This window comes from Lissotriton vulgaris, chromosome 7 (genome assembly GCF_964263255.1).
Source record: "Lissotriton vulgaris chromosome 7, aLisVul1.2, whole genome shotgun sequence".
NCBI lineage: Eukaryota > Metazoa > Chordata > Amphibia > Caudata > Salamandridae > Lissotriton > Lissotriton vulgaris.
The window spans coordinates 1,675,186,230-1,675,207,907 of NC_141695.1; the positions used below are offsets into that span (position 1 = coordinate 1,675,186,230).

The 21,678-nt window shown below is 44.0% G+C and overlaps 1 protein-coding gene across 1 annotated transcript in view; it reads right to left on the reverse strand.

Moving 5' to 3' along the window:
* Positions 1-1,032: 1,032 nt before the first annotated feature.
* The window catches only part of SDCBP2 (syndecan binding protein 2), a 36,831-nt gene continuing 16,185 nt past the window's right edge, over positions 1,033-21,678 (reverse strand). The window contains exons 3-9 of the mRNA XM_086932734.1: positions 19,115-19,196; positions 18,297-18,397; positions 15,987-16,148; positions 7,833-8,008; positions 6,785-6,956; positions 3,160-3,251; positions 1,033-2,550 (exon numbers count right to left, since the gene is read on the reverse strand). Of these exons, the coding sequence (XP_086788860.1) occupies positions 2,496-2,550; positions 3,160-3,251; positions 6,785-6,956; positions 7,833-8,008; positions 15,987-16,148; positions 18,297-18,397; positions 19,115-19,196 (840 nt within the window). The 3' untranslated portion in view covers positions 1,033-2,495. The remainder of the gene's footprint in view (positions 2,551-3,159; positions 3,252-6,784; positions 6,957-7,832; positions 8,009-15,986; positions 16,149-18,296; positions 18,398-19,114; positions 19,197-21,678) is intronic.

A 21,678-nucleotide genomic window follows, 5' to 3' on the forward strand; every position in this document is an offset into this window, starting at 1 on the left:
TTGATTGTTGAATTCTGATCTGTTGCCAATCTCACTACCGCCATGAGAAGCCTGTGACTGATCCCACTCGCTACACTGAGATCCAAGTGCAGAAAGGGTTCTACTTGTCCTGGTTTACTGAGCCATGGTAGGTCACGTGCCCCAGGATACTAATGAGAAACTACCTCAACACCACAGTTGGGGATGAGTGGCACCCATCAGCCCCGTGGCCCCGAAACGGGTTCAGACAATATCCTAGCTGTACAGAGTACGGCTAGTTGTGTGTAAAAAGAAAAATGCAATAATACTACTACAACATTTAAATTCCCTTTGAATAAGTTGCTCCTCCAATGCAAAGAAATTTGAATGCTGTGTTATTTTAGGTATCATTGCAGAATAAAATGAGGGAGGGCTGCACAGTATGGACAATAGGCACTGATTCCACTTTACGTCCCTTTGTAAATCTGTCTCTAGTAAGGTTGGGTTCAGGGACTGAAACATAAGCCCAACGTGGCCCAGACCACTGGTCCCCCTTCGAAGCCAGCAGCTCATGGGAACTCGTGCTCCATTATGATCGAACTGTGAATGTCATTAGGATGTGCACAGACTCTGTACAAAGCAAAATGTATTATAAAAGGCTATAAAGATGTTTTTGTTCAAAGAGCCCTAAGTGCCAGGAGATTCAGGGGAGTGCTGAAAGCCGCAAAATCCATGACTGTACAAAGCTCTTAATGCCTCTCTAGAGTATTCAGCACAGAAGCAATTAGACATCTAAGTCTTAAGGGACCAGTTTCCAGGTACTTCTCCAAGAGTTTCTAAGGCACTGCCCTAAGTGACTGTTTATGCTGGTGCCCTTATGTCTCATCCAAATATGAGGAGGTAGAGTGGTCTTTACTCATGGAGGAACATGCCCCGGGGGCACAGAGAAGTGTTGGCTAAAACCATGGTTATGTCCTGTAGAGAGAGTCTTATTGCCCAGAGTAATAGGTTGGAACAGAGGTCCCTGTGGGAACATCTGAACTACAGAAAGAGTGGAAGGACAAAACAACAAGATAAGAGGGACTAGATTACTTTATTTGTCTCGCGATAGCAGCAACGTAGAACGGTTGCTTCAAGGCACAAGGAGTATAATAGATATAATAATTTGTGCACAGGACCTTAAAGGGGTCTGTGCACGACAGCACAAAACTTCAACAGATAACGGCAAATGTAACGGACAGTGTGAGGGGAAGCGGAGCTACCCCCATCCAGGAATAGCATAAACAGTAATGCAAAAAGGCAGCGACAGTTCAGAGGTAGAGTGCCAGTGAAGGGAGCTTGGCTCTTGTCCATCGGAGCACTTTGGAGAAGACAAGCGTCCAGCCATAGATGTGAAATCAGTCCACAGAGCTTTGTATAAAAGGGAAAGGTTTGACAACAACAAGATTTGGGTATTGAGTCAAAAGGTAAAACAATATTCATATACACACACACACACACACAGACATCAAAACAACAGGAAAGTGGTGAATGCAAAATACAGCAAGTGCAAAATGGCATAAAAATATAGATATCATGACAGCAAACATATCCCTCCAAGACAAGGGGAAGCAAGCCAGAGAGCCTTCACTCTGTGATGGAATGTGATGGATTTTACCCTGGAGGGACTGACCTCTGGACATATGAAACTCATTCAGCTAAAAGGGTATATGCCTTAGGAGGCACCATGCTTAGAAGAAAGTGTTAACTCTGTGGAGGAGATGGTCTTTTACTGCTGTCATTATTTAAGGCATGGTTTTAACAAAGCACAAGAAGGAAACCGATAGTCTGCGGCTGATGAGATGCAATGAAGCCTTGATCCAGGATCCACAGCTTGGCTTCAGTTCATGGGCCTTACACACAAACTATAGGAAGCTCCTACTCTACCAGCTGGTACAGTGCTCTTTCAGAAGGGCTGATTCCAACTCTTCCTCAAACACAGCGACTGCATGTGCTATGACTGTTGCAGCCCAGTCTCTTTTGCATTTATTTCCAGTTGGATTCTGCTGTATGCGATCGGCTGTGGGCAGTGCTTACAGGCAGTTATCCTTAGGTGGTGGAGTGTATTTATTTCATGTAACTTGCACAGTAGTGGCTTCACGTTCAGAGGGGGAAAAGGGTGATGCAGGTAATTCTTTTTCATAGAGTAGACCGGTTAGGCAGGGCAGTCCTCCACTGCCACCCATTTCTCTGAATTAGGAGGATGTGCTTCCAGATAATGTTCGGCAGCAGGTGGAGTCGGGCGTTTGTGCTCCTGAGGTGGACACAATTGATTCACAAAGTCACCCATTAGACTGGGGGTTGTAGGAATAGAAGGAGGCTTTGAGAAATACACTTGGAGCGGTAAACAAATCATGTCTATGGGGAGTATTTAACTCAGTCGTGTTTTCAAAGCCAGGAGGCACATGCAGTAGCCCCACCCCGCAGGTAAAACAATTGCTACATTCAGTCCAGCGCGGGAAGGCTCATGTGCTACGGAAACCTCCAGGAAGCAGAAGTTACACCTCTGGGATGGAGTGATCCATTGTGGATTTCAGCAGGTTTGATGACATCCTAAAAAAGAAAAAAGATATTTAAATTGAATTATGGAAAATTGCTCGGTAAGAGAATGGTGGACAGGCCCACATCATGCAAAATGCATAGGCCACCTTGCATAAAAAGCATTCTTGAAGCATTTTGTGACCCCACAAGGTTTTCTTATATTAGTAAACAGCAAGTTGCAAGGTATGGTGGAAGCTGGCGCCACAACTGCAGCTTTAAACTTTCTAAGATGGCGATCTCATATTTCGGTTCAGTGCCCTACGTACAGCATCTTGAGAAGAAGTGGTTTCCCTCCGTCTGCTTTTGAAGTTCCATCTCCATCCCTGTGCCTCGGCCAACGTTTACCTCCTCTGCATCTCCCTCCTCAAACTCCCGAACCTCCTGTCTTTCCTAACTGAGCCTCCTACATGTGTTACCTTCCTCTCCCGCCTTTCAGACTCTCCTACCATCTCTGCATTTCATAATTCATATGCATCCCACTCCCTTTGGCACCTTTTGATGTACTGTACTTGGCATATGCCCTCCATCCTCTTGGGCACATCCCTAAACTAAGTATCTCGTCAAAGTTTCTCTACCTTGCTGGACCTTCCCCCATCCTCTATTATCTGGCCTCCTACTCACTTTTTCACCATGTGCTCATAGATCACGCAGGGAATGATGGTGACTGTGATGACGTCTCCGCCGGTGGTTAGAATATCTCCCACCTGACTGTCCTGCAAAGAAAGAATCAGAGGCCATTAGGTCATCAAACATGCAGAAGTCTCCTAGCGAAATGCAAAGATAAATGTTTGCATTAAAAATGAGATCCTACCCTCTAAATACTAAATTAGGATGCGAAGAGCTCATACATACGAAAAACACAATTTGTTAAACCACCGAGGAGCACAAGAAACCAGTGCAAGCATACACTATACAAAACACTGAGATATTAGCCATGGCATTGCTTTAAGGAAAGTGCTGTTTGGATTATTAAAAAAATGTCGATAGTACGCTCCTTTAGTATGTGGTAAATGGAGACAAGATTTAGAGTTTGTGTGCCTACAGTAAAATATTGATGCACAAGTTGTACAAGACAACATAGAAATTAGTCTATCAGACATACTTTAGTAGGTCATTCTCTGTGATGCCTTTTTGATGTAGTGGAGCTGTCCGTGACCACTGGGCGATATCCATTCAGGGTACTGCTTACCACCAGTATCCTACTGCTGCAGGTACAGTTGCATTACAAATGGATAACAAAGTTCCTTCCTTGGTACTTTTGATACTCCGTTGGTTGCAAATGTGAACCCTCAAAGATTATGTCAAGAGCTGGCAGGGTCGACCAAATCCAATGTGAACTTTCCTACAAATACTGGTGATAATCTTCCCAGGATTTCTTAACAAAATTTCTGGGGTGAAGAAGAGCTTACAGGTGTAGCCGAAGATCTCCAAACCTTTCCCCACAGGATAAGACTGCCCCAGCAGATGTTAAGTCTTTCTGTTTTTTTTTGTAGAAATCCATTGAACTTTTTTGCCGTTCAAGACATAGGGCCTGATTTAGGGTTTGGCGGACAGAGCTTAGCACGTCAGGGTGGCGGAGGACATTACCATCGGCCAGGTTTAGAGAACACTGCTGGGTCAGCGGCCATCTCTACACTGAAAGAAACAGGCATGCCAGTGGTTCCTTTCAAGGTACAACCATTTTGTTGGACAGCCGACATCTGTTCTGACAGCCATTTACCAAACGCCTCCAACATTTTGTTTTGCTGAAAGGAACTTGCAAAGTAGGAGTTTGTTTGTGATTTAAAAAAAAAAAAAAAAAAAAGCTCCCACATCTGGGGGTTTTCTCCAAGGATGTATAGGCCATTATTCTTTTTCTGTCCCTCATCGCAATACCTGGCAGTGAGGGACAGATATAAAAGACATTATACTGTCCATCCTAAATAGGGTGGGCAGTGTACTGCCCTGAATCAGACGGCTCCTACTCCATCAGATGAAGCTTTCTGCATGGAGCCTCCGAACTCTTGGGAGTCCGTCCGTCTCTAAATGAGGATGATGGACTGAGGATTTGGTGGACAGAAGTACTTGGTCCAACAAACTCTAAATTGTTGGTAACGCCATCACTAGGAAAGTAGCATTCAGCATCATTAAACTGAGATTTTATTGTTCCAACACGTCAAGCGGGCAAACATTTTCATTCATTATACAGGTGCCTCTACCACTGCAGACCAAAAGTGTTGTGTCATATGCATTTTGGTAGTAGGGAATCAGGCGCTCACATCCCAATGTTTTCGTACTTTTCTCCCTGTAATCCTACACTGGCCTAATCAGACCAACACCCTCCCCCTGCAGCCAGTTTTGCTAACCTAATATCTTCCATATTTATCTTTATTTCCCTTGAATGATGCTACCATGTTGGTGCTCTCAAAGTGACCATGCTTCTGGAGCATCTAGACACTGCTGAATCACCATCGCCCCGTGTGCTAAACGTTCAGTGTGAAGACACTTTGGGGATCATTTTCTGTGGCGAGTACTTCATCAAGATGGCGGAGGAAATTGCGCTTGCCATCCCGTTGGACCTCTGCCTGCCAAATCTAGAGTTGTATGCCAGTCCTGCGTAAAACTATCAACATTAAGAGGAACAGCCGCCACAGCAGTTCCTGTTCACGTTGTAAAAGGTTGACGGTGAATACATCAAACATGACGCCCCTCGGTCCAACTTTTATGTTTTTCAAAAAGAATCCCCCCCCCCCAAGCAGGAGTTTGTTACTGAAAAATGTATTCACTGGTTACCCCCACACTATGGGAGCTCTCTATATGGTGTATTGGGGGCGGGGGGGGGGTCGTTATTTGTTTTTGTTTTTTTTACTGTCTGTCACTGCCAAGTTTTACCTGGCGGCTTTGGACAGCAAACAATAAAATAAAAACACAAAAATGCCATTCACTTTAAATAGGGTGGACAGTGTCATGTTAACCTCAGACGGCCCGTACCCCATTGAGCCGTCAGAGGAGTATGTCGTCAAAGGAGCTGGAGGCTCCCTCGTTGCCATTATTAAGGTCCGTCTGCCTCTATATCGGGCATGTGGACCTCGAGTTTAGCAGAGAGGATACTATGTGGCTCTAAATCAGTCCCTCTGTTTTTATGTATTTCATATTTTTAACCTCATTCCTTGTAAATAAAAGGCATGTTCTTTTAATAGATATAAATCTGGATTTGCGCCAACTTCATCTAGTGTAAGTAGCTAACATTAATTCGCCAGACTCTAGCAGGATCCGGAATACAGGCCTCACACTTCCTTGTACTGGTGTCTAGTTAGTTATATTTTTAAAAATCCAAGAGACATATCCGTTTACATTAATATTTTTGCATTTATGTTATTACTTGTCTTTTTAGCTTACATATTTTGGATATGCTTCTACACATCTCTACTTCCTGCATGAGAATCAATTAAAGAATCAATTAAAGTCTGCTTGATACACAGCCTGTGATTCTAGGCACCATGAAATAGAATATAAAGTGGATAATCCCCGGAGGCTTCTCACGCTCATCTTTACTTTTATATTCCCCTTTATATTTAGGGGGCTTTAATGTTACTCATACATGTCGGCTTCGGTGACGACAGCAGTCGCAGTCAGTGGCGTAACAATAGCCCGCAGCCCCTGAGTGCCAGCCCCCCGCCCGAGCTCCATTGGGCCAACTCTGGCACTGTGCACGGGCGAGCCTGGGAGCTTCTGGCTGGGTCTGAAGCGTGATCGCCATAGCGAAACTTGAGGGAGCTCCATGCCAAGTGCATGGAGAGGGGCCCCCTCAAGTTTCATTACGCCACCGGTTGTAAAGGGTCTGTGGTCAAATGAATACTGTTTCTAACCGACAACATGCAACGTGATGCTGAGACACTTGTGACATTCTATCATGCTTTCCAGGTATCACATGTAATTGGGATACAGGAAGAGAGCCAAGAAAAGAAAAGATGATTTGTACCAGTATCTTGGTCTTACTGACGTTTGCTGAAGAGCCATTGTAACAAATCTCTTTGGATGAAGGCGGTACTTATTTTATCTGTACTGCTGTGCTGTCAGACTTTATCAGTAGCAATACATAGATGAAGATCAAGAGGAATCACACAAACACACACGTGAAAACTAGCAAAAATGCCCACATAGGCAAACACGTGCAGACAACCTTGTGAACACAAATGCACAAACTTACACCCACTAGTGCAGGCGTGCATACTCCATCGTGCAAATTAAAGGACACTAGGTTTACCTTGAGTCCGATGACATTCTGCCCGTTCACCTCACATAGGTAATGGTTGGTCAACAGCCCGTTCCTCGCTGCAGAACTGTCTTTCACGATGGAGGTGATCTTCCCTTTCTTATAGATGAAGCCAACATGTCCTGTGCTGTCCTTGTGCATGGTGATCGTTCGCTGGAAGGGTCTGTGTGGGAGAGGGCGTGTTAGTGCAATATGAACAACTGGAATCTGAGACATGCAAGGCATAGTCAAGGGTAAGAGATGCACTGCAACATTATCTCTGCCTAGGTGTGACGGTGTCCAGTCAAAACTGGGAATGATGAACATCTTTCTTGGTAACAGTTACCACAAGGCACATCCCAGCCAATGTCAGGGCCAATGTTCAGTATTAGCAGTGTACTATACCATTTAGGGTAGGCAGTGTTGTAAAATGATACACGTGTGACGATATAGTCCACTTATACCCAGGCTCAGAATGAGAGCGGAAGACCCTGGTGGGCTGGCGAAAGCAAGGCTCAAGAACAGGGCAAAGTATCCAATTGTACCAGGGCACAACACTTAAAGGTGAGGCTTTATGGTGCTACCAATGCACCGAGCTAATAGTGCCTCCCTATAGTGATCCCTATAAAGGGCATTATCAAGTAGGTGTGATCTTAACACCCAGACAAAACAACAATCACAACGTGTGATATGGCCCAGTCACCCAGAAACCTACGTGCGTTGCTGCAGTCTTTCGGGCATCTTGGCGCTGAGGCAACAGACAAATGGAGACAGAGCCATTAGAACGACCTGGTCTGGAGATGTTTTTTAAAACCTGGCAAATCAGTGCAGTCCCCAATGCACAAGGGAACCGTGTTCCAGGGGTAAGGAGCGAGATAATAAAAGGCTCGGACACCGTAACTGGACGTTCGAATACGCCAGGGGCATAGAAGAAGTTGACTCTTTGATCTAAGATTTCTTCTAGGAAGATAGAGGATGAGTATATTTTGGTCCATTGCCTGACAAGAGCGTTTGAATATTAAAATTGGTCATTGGTCATTCTACTCAGTCTCCGGCTCACCTGTCTCGTACAATCATGCTGATCCGATCCTGCGATGCCTTCTTCAAAGCCTTATGGGCCTTGTCTGAGCTCCAGCCGGCACAGTCCTGCCCATCAATCTGCAGAACCTGGTCTCCAAAGCGCAGGCCAACGAGGGATGCAGGAGAATTGGCCTGGACCAACTGGACAAATATCCCCTGTGAAAACATAAGCAGCGCAAGACCATGATACCTCCTCCATAATCAAGTGGGAAAATAAATAACTGATATTTACACCTTCTGATATTATTGCTCTAACAGTTTTGCCTGTCACATGGCATCATATACTTCCTTGCAGTACACCTGCTCACTGTCTTGTGGTTGAAGTACTTCATGCCAAATACTTCATGACAAAATATGCTGCCCACGGCTGATTCATCTTGTGTGCATAGGTGTTCTATTTACAGAGCACAGATCTAGCTAGAGAAGCACTGTACAACAGGTTGGGGGTTGATACAAGATTATGTACAAAAAAGATCAAAGGCAGAACATCAACTGAGTGTTGCCCAGGTGGGCAGAAGATGCAGAGAAGCCTTTATTAATGATCAGAATCAAATAAAGCTTATATGATTATGATCTGTAAAACATAATTCAAAGCAATTTGTTTGTTCTTCTCGCATTTGTAGCAGTGATGGTGGGATCCTGATGTCCTAATCAAAGTGGTTTCATATTCTAGGTAACTGGCGAATGCATGCATCAGTGTTTTTCCTTTTAAGCCCTTCATTACTTTTGTATCATTGGCATGTGGGTATTTTCGGTTATGTAGCCAAGATGAGAGGTGTGCCCCTTGTTACCGCTTTTTGTGTGATGCCAAATGTCTTAAGGATGCTTCCAGCATCGAGAGGCAAACAATGTAGATTTAACAAGATGATCTACATATGTATTTGATTTCCTACAGTCCTCTACTGAGAGGTGTAGCGGCAAGGAGAAGACTGTTTAGGTAGTCAGGGTGGAATCACTGGTGACTTTGGGCACTGTCGCAAGCATAGTTCGAGACAACCTGAGCTTGAAAGGCGGTTCTGAGTTCTGCTTTGGGAGATGAGAATTTGCATTCCCATAAGAGTGGAGTTGATCATTTGGGTCTAAGCTTTCTTGGCAATGAGGGTTTTAAAGGAGAGGGTGCAGTGAATTCTAAAGCCAAGTGATTTTGCGTGTGGAATGATGAGCCACTTTGGATTTTGAGCTGGTTTGCTATGATTGGCAATGAGGAAGAACTCCAGCTAGGGTAAACTCTTGACATCCAGGCTTGGATAATGTAGAGACATTCTTGGAGCCAGCCAATGTTTTTTATTGTGGTGTCTTTCAGATAGTTGTGAGTCATCGCCATATTGGGAAATCTTCATTTCGTGGTTGGGGAGGAGAATTCTAAGTGGTTCCACATTCAGATTGAAAACTACAAGCGAGTGTGAATCCTAGAGAAGTACTGCAGGAAACTGGTAACTGTTTAGATCCTGAGCAGTACAAATGGAAGATTGGGAAGCAACCAGAGTGGTGTGAAACAAACCTTCGAGAACAGTACCGTGAAGCCCATGCGCACTGAAAGGATATTATTAGAGCTTGTTGGTCACCAATGTTGAAGGATGCTGAGAATTCAAGCAGGTCGAGGAGGCAGGGTCATCTTGTCTGCAAAGAGGATTGCGCTGTTCACAACTTTGATGTGGATGTCGAGTGTCTCTGTGCGGCAACATGGTCTGAAGCCTTGTTATTGTGTAGAGAGAGGAGAGCAGTGTCTATCGGCTCTTGAAATTGGATGACAACAGCTTTTTAGTTCAATGATTTTACTGATCAATGGATGGCTAGTGATGTGTAGATGGTTGGATAGCTCGTCAGGGTTTGCTTTCTTCACGAATGGGAGGTCTTGTTATGTCTAAAGTGCCTAGGAAGATACAAGTCAGAAACTGATCATATGAGTAGTGATGGGAGCGGTTTGCCGGTGAGATGTTTCGGCAGGGTTGATGGCATGGCCTTGAGAGTAGTAAGGATGGCTGTGAAGTCTTCAACTCTGAGCATTATTAAATGTAACTAGCTGAGCATACTGCATGGTGGGGTGGCATCAGGTTGATTTATTTATGATACTGCTGGGTGGTCATGATTTGATTTAGCTTTTCTATAAATAACTTGAGTATATGGCGTTTCCATTTATCTATTGAGCATTTGTAATGGTGGACCTGGAAGTGGGATGAGGCATTGTTTGAAGGCTCTGAACAGAGCATCATCTTAGAAGACACGTTTATGGTGGAAGAAAGGCCATTCTTTACTTTTGAAAACCCAATATGGAGAACACCACCCTCCGACCCCAGGCTGCTCAATGGCCAATTTGCAGAATTAAAATAAGAAAACCACGTTCACATGAAATTCCAAACTTATTTTGTTGAGCAAAAAAAACAAAACGGGCATTAAATCCCAGAAATGATTAAAAATATATATATTATTGAATGCACTCCTCGTAATTCCTAACTCTTGAATCGTAGGGAAAATATGTTTTGTTTTTCAAATAAAGTGAAAAACGTGAAAGGGACCAGGAAAACATTTTATAATAAAAAAGGAATGTGTCAGCCTGCTTTCCAGTAGTACTTCCACCAAAGCTGCATAGGACCCATGTGCCTGGAAAAGGAGGAGGTGGAAGGACATACATGCTGAGAAGGATAACATAAGGTGAGGAGAACACAGGAAAAGAGGTCTAATGATGGGGTGAGGAAAAAGAAAATAGACGGGTATGAGTGCGGCGGTGGCTGGAAATGTACCAAAGACGTAAAAGATTGACATGGGGTAGAGTGGTGAATCAGAGCGAAGCAAAAGGACATAGGGGAGTGCACAGCGACTGGCACCAAGGCAGTGCCCTTGGTCGAGTGGGGTTCTGTATTGGGCGAAAGAGGAAAAATGCTAGATTTCGTAGAATAGGCTATCCCTTAGACAAAGCAATGAAAAACAAATAAAATCCAGCTTGGCAAGAGAAACCTGGCAGAGTAACATTTTTTTACCATGGTGGATTTTCGGCAGGCTGCCTTTGTCAACCTGGTAAATATAATTAATTTTGAACCATTAGGACACTTTCGCTAGGTTTGTTTCTCAGATTGCACATCAACCTAGCAGATGTGAAATAGACAATATTGGATGGTGAGGTGACATCAATGCAGTCTATCTGAGACTTCTTCGTTCTGTTATATCATCCTCGGACTAAGTTTTGTGCCAGTTTTCCTCTTGCTTGCAGGAGAGGCATTTACAGTATGGGTGTTCTTGGATGTACCAGGAAGCAAACCGTTTAGTATTGTTGTTTGTAGTTTTTCTGGAGGTTAATATTTTAAACCATGGTTATTCTCTGTTAATAGTTTCACTTTGTGAAACTACAATTGGCAAACCTCTAGTTTATGGAACCTGTATGCACCAATTTATTTTGGAATATTAGGTGTGACACCTCATAATGCTTATATGTAATTTCTTAGCATCTATAATTACATCAGTGTGTAGGCATCACGAACAGCAGCAAAAGAAATGCGCTTAAGCTATCTAATTTCTTAATGTATGAAAACATAATTTAAATCATTGATTTCTTTATAAAGGTTGTTTTGTGTGAAAATTGGGAAACATTTGGACTCAGATATAAAGACAATTTTTATAATATATTCAGAAAACATCAGCTTTGTTTCCTTAAAATTATACCTCCACCACTCCCACTGAAAAGTCTTCTTTACACTACACACTTATATTTACATACATTTTTGGGTAGACAACATATAGACATACCACTGGAATGCTTCAGCGAGTTTTTTTTTGCCACTGCAGGCATTACTGCAGGCAGAAATTAATGCAAGTAAGAAGTCCATTACATCTTGTGATTTCCTCTGGGTGATCACTGTGTGCACTCTATCCACATAACTACCCTCATTCACGACAGTGACAAAAAACACCCACAAATAAAGTGTTTTCACATAACCGTGCATGTCTTTGACTCCCAGCATTACAGTATACTGCAAATCTTTACGAGTTCATCTCTATGCAGAGCATAACATGTAATTTGAGTGAGATTTCATAAGTTTTAGTCTGTTCACACTTTTGCATCTGAGGATTGGTTACTTCCTCTGAATCGCAAATGATTGATTACTAGATCCAGTGGCGGCTCCTCCGCTAAGGCGGAGGTGTGTCTCCCCACTGCTTTTGGCAGTGCAAAGAAGGACAAATAAAATGATAATGACTTAACATTATTATAATTGTATTTGCTCCTGCTGCTTGGCAACTTTGCGGGTGGGACGGGCCTGCTCTGCTACCAGAGCAGGGAGGAGTGGTGGGCACTCTGTAAGGTGTGCAACAACTGTTTGGCCAGCCCTCATGGGCCGGCCAAACAGTCATGTGCACTTTGCATGTTCTCCACCAAGGCTGCATTACAGCCTGGGTGGAGAACACGCCCAGGCCCCCATTCCCTGGCTGAGCGCTGAACCACGGTGCTCAAACCAATCACAATGCTGCATTGCAGCGTTGTGATTTACTATGGGGAGTTTGAGAGCCAGGGTACTTCCTGCTTGCACAGAAGCCAGGAAGAAGACAGAGGAGAGTTGGCGGCGGCCAGCCAGCCTTCCGGCAGACAAGTGAATTTTTTTTTAAAACCCCTTCCCACCGTTTGCCTCCCTCCCCGCCTCACTATTGCTTCCCGGGAGCAGCCGCCACTGACTAGATCATCTTAATACACCATGCCTCACGCAAAGGTCCATGACCTGACGCTCATCACCCCATTTTGAATACCACTGCACCAACATTATTGCCCCCCTCCCAAGCTAATGTTCTGGCCGCAAACAGGTTTCCAGGTGCAATAGGAGCCTTCTTTGAAGATCATAGCTCCGTCCTGGAATAGTGAGGGCACATCACTCCAGTTATCATTTCCACAATTATCTGACCCTCAAAAAATCAACTTCACAATATTTTATTCATTCAGTCTCTTATTGATCACTGCTTGCTCAACAAATGCAGCAGAACCAGGCACAACCAGGGTTGACTGCCGAAACTTAAACTGGTTTCAAATACATTGACACACTCCTCGTCTGCCTTCGGCCCCTCAACTTTCCCTGTCCCATGAGATGCATCTCAGCCAGTATTCCACCTGCCATCCCCTTCACTGTGACTTCTCTGCTAGCTATTACGGCTGGTTCCTCCATTGGTGTGGAGGAGCGTCGCCCCACTTAAATAGCCCCCAGAAACGAAAAATAAAATGGTAATGAAGTGAATTTATTACCATTTTATTTTTTGTCAACCCGCCCTGACTCAGAAAGGAGCAGGTTCTGCTGAGTGGCAGCAGTGGTGGACTGCCTGTGCACTAGTTTCTAGTGCGCATGTCAACATGCCCACTATAAACCTCTCAACCCAGCTGTCTTAGATAACTAGATTGAGAGCCTGCACAGGCCTCTACTGTCCTCAGGAGCGCAGAGAGATGCCACTCCCTCCAATCCTAGTGCATCTCTCATGCGGAGAGCAGTGCCAGGATTGGTTAAGTGGGTTAGATGGGGCCCTGGACGTGGCGTCAGAAAAGATGAGGACAGGAGCGTGGATGACGTGTCTGCGCAAGCATGTAAGTGTTTTGTTTATTTATTTAATGTATTTATGTTGTGCATTTATTTTATGCCCCCACCCATTTGCCCGCCCCCTCCAATCGGCATAATTACCAGCTGTCACTGCTAGCCAAATACACAATGCTTTTCCACCTTTTTCAATTATAAACTGAACAATCCAAGCAAACCCTGAAACATGTTTTCAACACCCACTATTCCTCTGTTCACTACCTACCATCCAAAACAATTTCATTCTCACAACCCTGGTTCACGCCTTACATACATACACTCATTGAAACTTCAATGCATGCACTTCTTCGACTTGGTGCAAAATTAAGACCACTGAACTCTTACAAGTATAACAAGCCCTGCAATAACTATCTGTTCCCCTCGAGAATGCCAAATCCGTCTATTTCCAAAATCTCATCACAAGACTCTGACCCCATATACAACAACTGGTATGCACAATAAAAAGTCGACTCTCCCTGCCATGCAAAACTGTCACACTATCTTCTCTCCCAGATTTTGCATCCTACCTTTTACGTGAAATTACCACTATCTGTATCAAGCAAATTTACAGTACTCACGGCTCCATCACACCCTCCTACATTCCCCATGACCTCCCCTCTCAATCTGCTAGACTCTCCACGTTTACTACTGCATCACCACAGAGTTTATCCCAGTACTCAATTCTGCCAACCCTTCATGTGCTCCATCTGTCCTTTTCAGTCCTCAAAATATCAGACGTCTGTCTTTTACCTCCAAGTTACTACTTTGCCTCACTTAATAGGCTGCCTAACATTCATGCATGCATTCAATCTGCTGAGGTTTTACTATTGTAAAAATACAGAATTAACCCCCTAACTCCCCACTCAGGCCGAGTCTAAAGTCTCTTCTCAAATACTGGAATGCCTTGTTTTCAGTCACGCTATTTCTTACCTCCAACAACTAGCTTGGTCACCTCCAATCAGGTATACGTAACCTTCACTCCACAGAAACAGCCGTCCCACATGTAGCTAACTTTATAACTCACACTTATCTACTTTTCGTCCATCCTTGAACTGCTGGATCTAACCACGGTATTTGGCACTACTGACTGCCCTGCTCTACTAACCTTCTTAAAAAACCCTGGGCCTTTGCATCTCTGCCGCCAAAGGTTGTTCCTCTTACCTTTTTAACTGGACCTCCTCTCTTGCCATGCAAACACTGCCTTCCTGCTGGACAACCACCAATATTTCTTCTTAAGCCCCTCCCCTTTCTTGCTCTACACCACCTCCCTTGGTATATGCATATTCTCATTCCCTGCTTTCTCAGTGCGCCTCCAGGCATGCATATCCGACTGTCCCACTACATTTCGCTGTTCTTGTCTAAAACTGGGGTCCTAAATCTCCCTTTTGTTCTTCTGCATATACATCTACTTCTAGGTCAAATTCTTTTCCTCCTTGACACTCAGGTGTTTGCCCCATCAGCGAGAAATGTGGCCCTTTTTTTCAGTCCCACTCTGAGAGTGGAATCCTTCATCATAACGGCCACTGCATCAAGGTACCAGGACAAAAGTATACTTAAGACTGGTCCACATATACCTTGCAACAAAGCCAATGCGTTTACCAACTTACTAGTACACAGTAAATTGGACTACTGCAATAGTATACTACTTACTCTCTCTGGACACAGTTTTAAACTTTAGTTAAGACTCCTGTATAACCTTGCATCAAACCTCGTGTTACTGTCACTAGGCAGGTTCACTCTCTGACAACATCAGGGCCCCCTACAAAGGCCTAACACTTTCATATGCATCCATGGAACTTCATCAAACTACCTCTTATCCACACTTCCTACATCACCACCCTTCAGTACAGGAGTTCAAACCAACACTAAGAAATCAACTCTTCCTTCTCCAAGGCAATCAAGGATAGCTGTAGCACAGAGACTTCCTACAAAACAATCACGGGAGGCAACCGGTTTCTACACTACCACATTGTGTGTTGCTTGCCTGTGTCCATATTGCACTTACAATGCAGTTTGTCTTTTCTGTTTTCTTTGAGACAACAGCATTCCCAACTCAACCCACATTCAACAAGGGAGAAGAAATCTACTCTTTTGATTGACAAACTGTTTTTTGTGTAACATTTCAGATCGAAATGTTATTTGCTGGGCCAAATTTATAAATGAATGATGTAGCTATTACTAGCTCCCCCCCCCACCCGACTCCATTACTCACTGCATAACATAAGCCCTTCCTGATTTATTACAAATTCATACAGTCTCCAAATCTGACTGGCATCTGGACTGTGTTCCAAAATAGCACAAGCACCACTCAAAATAACCTCTCATTCCATTCTCTTTCAGCTATCCTATAGTAGGCAGGGAGTGTATCAATGTGTTTGAAACAATTATAACGTTTAGAGGTTTATCCTGGGTGTGCCTTGCTTGGTGTGTTTTGAAGTAGTGAGTGGTTGACGACAAGCTGCAAAAACAAAGTTTGCTTTCAGCTCTTCAAGTACAAATTACAGGCTGTACCAAAGTGCTAGTCCTGGTATACATTCCGCTTATGGCACTCTTCGGCTCCAGTCTTTGCCCAGGTAATTTACTCCACTCACCTTGTCGATACCAATAAGGCGAAGGCCCATCTTGCTGTTTTCGTCCTTGCACAGAATCACCTCCCTGAGGCCCTGCTTAATCTCTGCTCTGCACAAGCCAATGTTGTTTCCAGTCACAGGAGCCACCATCATGCCATGCGCTGTTGGCCTTGTGGCCACCGTCTGCCAAAACAAAAAGAACAAGGGATAAAGGATGAACATGGGCTCAAAGTGACAGATACCTGGAGAACAGATGTATCCACTGTGTATCAAGATGCCTTCCCAAATCCCTACACCGTTGGGTGGTGTCACCCATTTAATAATGCATGCTTGGATTTCAGTCTTGTTTTGAGAACATGTGACCTGCTAGATCTAAAATGATTTTGAATATTTATGTTTCGGGAGAAATGAACAAAAATCTCGTATACTTTGGGTTTTCAATTTACTGTGTGCCCTAAAAAAGTGACTTTTGCCTCAGAGAAGGGATGGCATTATTACTTTACCATATGGACGTGGCGCCACCTGTGCAGGGAGGGAGGTAAGGATCCGATGTGGAAGAAGTGGGTTATTAAATGTCCCACCAGTTCTCATCACAGTGGCCAATTCACAATAGGGCCTCTCAATAAACACGCCTAAGTAAATGGAGAGGCCTTAAATATGCTACCTTGAGCAGCAAAGCACCTCAATAATAACTGCACAAAGGGAGGACCTCAGTACACAGCCACCAGAAAGAGATCATCCAATCACAAGCATACAAAAGAGAGGTCTCTGAGCACACAGCAGGAAGAAACCCCAGTAAATATAGAGCGTGACGAGAGGTGCAGAGAGACGCATGCAAACCTGTCCATCCTAAATCACCCACGGTCCATACACCATCATCAGACTCAAAGTTCTGTGACAGATCACCATAGCAAAAGAGCGTAGACACAAACGAAAGGGGCAACTCCAGACACAGGCGTCATAAGAAGGCCTTCCAAAGAAGACTACCAGCCTAATACAACGGAGGCTTAGCTCTTTGTAAAGTATATGTCCACTAAAGACATCGCACTAAAAATGTAGGTGCTCACACCTGCCGCATGTCAACCTGGAAGAAAGGTCAACCACAAAAAACAAGTGTGGAGACAGCCCGTCCAAGCAAAACAACTATGAAGGAAGTACTCTATAAAAAGGCATGGTGCAAGGTCACAAAGCGCAACCCATGGAGAGATGTACTCCAAGGACACCCAGTAAAACATAATTTTTCAAAACATGCCAAGCTAACATCGGAGTTCCAAACTCAATGACCACGAGAAAGTCCTCAAAGCACGACAGCCGTGTTACTAACACAACCAGCAGGAAGAGACCTTTTAAACATACCTACAATATAAATACATCTATATTCAGAAAGCGATTCCAGCCAAGCCTATGAACACACCATGCATAAACAGAGACGCTCAATGTGCAGTCATATTGAAGAGAAGCCAATGAATACAGCCCGCACAGAGAGAGGTGTCTGGATTAGAACAACTGTGACAAGTAGCATGAAGGAAAGCTTCCAAACACACCCCTTATAGTGAGTGGTGCTTAAGACAAGGCAATCAAGGACAGAGCTCTCTCGCTACTCGTACACATGAAGCATCCCTCCAAATGCTCATTGTGGAGAGGAGCTCAAATCTCCCAATAGGAGGCCAATTATTTCGTTTGTTAATTAAGTGCAGATATACCCAGACTTACCAGAAAATACAATAACAGTTAAAGGAGTATTACCTAGCTTTTAGAATTTAGAAGACTTGATTGTGAACTGGCAGGTAGGCAACAGGACAGAAGCAAGAGCAAGATGTTAAAATCCTACAGCAACTTCTGTTTGAACTGCTGAATTTAACGTCCTACAGAAGGAACGTTGCAAGTATGGAGTTCTCAGCAGTGTGTTCTGCAATCTGGGGATGTTTGGGGGGGGAGGGGTTCACGAAGGAGGTGAGCTCTATGTTGCTCCTTCGGCAACAAAGTTGTTTGTGGAGCTCTGATGGTTGGTGCAGGTGGATTGATTGGAGCAAGCTGGCTAAGGTTTCATGTTTGGAGTGTATGCAGCTGGAATGCGTCGATTTGGTGGCATATTGTAAAATGTATAATATCATTGAATGATAAAACTGGGTAGTATCTGCTTGCAAGATTCCTATCATTTGTAACACACAAAATGCATTTAAAGGTCCAGAAACAACCAATTTGAAACAGAAACACACTTCTTGCAGCACACACTGTACAGGGATGCATTAACAGAGTAGGTGTTGAAAACAACCCACTTAAAGGGGGCATGGAGCTTCACAGGTAAACAGTGGACTGGAAGATACGTACACTGTCTCCCGCTGGTAGCAGGGCCAAGTTCATCTGGACCTCCTCGCTGGAGAGGGAGAGACCCATGTAATTGCACAGTTCGCCCAAATTTGGGTACAAGCCTGAGAGGAAAGAAGGAAAGAGAGGTATTGAACTCAAGATGATAAACTTAAACAGGAAAAAGTTCTGTTTTCCAAGGTCCTCAATTCGCCGTCCAGCCTTCTTCTGCAGCTCTCCACTACAGCCATCCCCACTTGCAGTCTACCTGGACAATCTCATTCCTTTAAAAAGCCTTTTTAAACTCCATCAATTCATCTCCATTCCCCTTGTTCACACGCTCTTCCCCCCCCCCACACGTATTCAACTATATTCTGCGGCCCTCCCAATCTTGTCACCTCTCATCTCCAGCTATCTTTCTCCCACCACTCAACCCCTCACTCCCTATGCATTCTACTCACACACCCTCATAGCCCCTCAATCTCCTCCAATAACGTTTCAGCCCTCCTCCGTCTCTTAGCCCACTCTTTACTACTATATTTAACCCCTTCTCTATGCCCACATCTGTTTAGCTTTCCTCCTATATCCTGCCTCGGACATCCACTCCTCTTTTCTGTTTCCTATTCTGCTCATCTCGAATGTATCTGCAGGTTTCCTTCATTTTCTCTGCATCCCTCCTTTGCTCTCGTGTGTGTGTGTGTGTGTGTGTGTGTGTGTGCGTGTGTGTGTGCGTGCGTGCGTGCGTGCGTGCGTGTGTGTGTGGGTGTGTGTGTGTGTGTGTGTGTGTTTTTTTTTTTTTTTTCTGGGTTTGGCGTTGTCACCCTTCAGAGGGTGGTACTCACCAGGACCGTCCACAGCCTGTGGGGCCTGTGGGGCTTCCATAAGAGCAGGCATCTGACTCCTCTGAGCGGCATTGGCTTGAGCCTACACGAAAGACAAAGAGCGAAAAATAATTGACCAAGGGTTGCCTGGGGCCTGCGTATCAGGAGTAGTTTCTGATTCCATTTCTTAAAAAGTTAGAAACACTTTGGGTACAACCCGGGTTGAAACACAGGCTTCAGATAAAGCAGAGGAATTTGTGACTACCTGGGACATAAAACTGATCCCGGCCTGCAAATGCTGGTAAATTTAGGCACCACGGATTCAGCCAGTGAAAATCTTCAGCGAGTGCAGTTGAATTAAAAAGTACATTGAGTGTGTCTCAACTCCCTTATTCAACTTACAAGACACATTCATTCAATCAGAAGCCACAGTTATTGTTTTTGTACCTCCTACACATATGGCTCTTTCCAATCTAAATATTAGTTTGCAACTATTATGACGTTACAGAGCCCTTTTGTCTCCTTACAACCCTAGAACTTCTCTCGACAATACAGTATAATAAGGGTGGAGACAACACACAAGAACTCACCTGTGGAAGTTTAATGCAAACGTCGATGACAAGCAGCATGTTAGCGAAGACTTCTCGCATGTTGAAGAACAGTAACTCACACATTGTTAGGAAAATGTCTTCTCGTGCGCTAACACATTTAGGAATATACAGACAGTTTAACCATGGGCTTCCAACTACTTTCAATCTGTTTTTGTTGTTGCATTTGTTTTAAGCGGCTAGTTTACACAGCTGATGTGACCACGTATCTCTTATTGCAGTTAGGTGGGCTTTCCTAAGCCTTAGTGATGGTTTATTTCTAATTGTCCCTACTTTCAGAACACATATATTTCTGTCGTCTCGCTTTCCTCCATATTTAAGACACAGGGCAGTAGTAGCTCTGCAGCACATTTTGGGACCCACTCATACAATAGGAGCTTGTTTCAGCATGCTATCAAGGAAAATTCAACACACCTAAAACGAATATTATTATTCACAATATTCTTATTATTGGAATGAGTAAACACACTTGAACTGAAACCAATCAGTCCTTAAGTGCAAATGTACAGCAAAGCCAAAGATGGAAGAACCACCGACGGAGACAGTTGTTCAAGGACCAAAAGGAAAAAGTACTTTTTAGCTGAAAATATTTTGTTTTACCACTTTTTCTTATTTATGAATAGCTACGTTTGTTTCTTCATTTGATGGTTTATATTGGATAATTCTTTATATATTTCTACTCTTCTATACTTTAGTACATGATATATAGTGTATATGGTTTCACTTTAATGAGTGTAATTGTATGTATTTTATTTGTAGGATTTTACACTTCTAAAACTAAACAATAAAAATTAATTAACTTGTAAAACAGTATCCCTAAGGGTGCAGCCGGAGCGTGGGTGCTCAGGCCCCAGGTATAGACAGCGTTGAAGAACTGGGACTGGCAAACACCACATTGCCTGAAGCTAGACATCACGTCAGAGGCGTACTCCAAGGAGGAGGGTGCAGAGACAGGGAAAAATACATCTGATCACCTCAAGTGGCAGGAAGCTCACAAGGGGGTGAATTCTACAACTGCAGAGTGATTTAACTCTGCACTCTGCAAGATATGTTCAGATACACTGACTGCTGCCAGGGCATCCCAATGGGACTGGAGGAAGGGGAAATGGGATGTACCAATATTGCAGGTGTCACAGAGAAAAGAGTGCTGTAAGGGATTCGTTCAGTAATTGACATGTTGAGCTATAACAATATTTAACTTCAAATTTCTCCCTGTTTGTACAATACAGACCTTAAACATCGAAAATAAGTGAGACTGACTTATCTCTGCTATCTTTATCATGGGGTTTGATGCAGACTAGGGTGTGTAGTACAACAGGTCACATGTTTACATCTTTTTACTCTCTAGCTGAAGGCACCTTGATGCAGTCCAATGTAAGAGTGTCCCTTGCACACACTTCCCCACGCAGCATAAATTTAACAGAAACGTCTTAAAGAGTGAATTTTGCACTTGTTCTGCCCTTCGAAAGTCACACGGTTCAATCCTGGAAGCTGACCTCACCCACATCCTTCCACTGCTTGGTATAGGAGTATTAGTGGACTGTTACCCTCAGGGCACTATTGGCCCTTACCCTGATCCTACTACTCCCTCAGATGGGAAAACTGGTGGTCTTCCACCGAAGACCACCAGCGGCACTTGACTTGAGAATGGTGAATCCATATTCCAAGGAGCACTAGTCACCTTTCCTCAGAGCCTGCCACACGATGGTGTCGGAAACCACTGAGCGACCGTGGCCCCCTACTCAAGAGCTCTAGAAGCCTTTGCACCACCTTTCCTCAGAGCCTGCCACACGATGGGGTCGGAAACCACTGAGCGACCATGGCCCCATACTCAAGAGCTCTAGAAAGAAGCCTTTGCAGTGGCAGTGCTAAGGTCCTTGTCCTCACAGTAGTATACGTTTAGCGTACCACACTACTCGAATCTCTACTTGCTTCAAAGTTAATTCTTCAGAAAAAAAAACTTGCTCTGATGGGAGC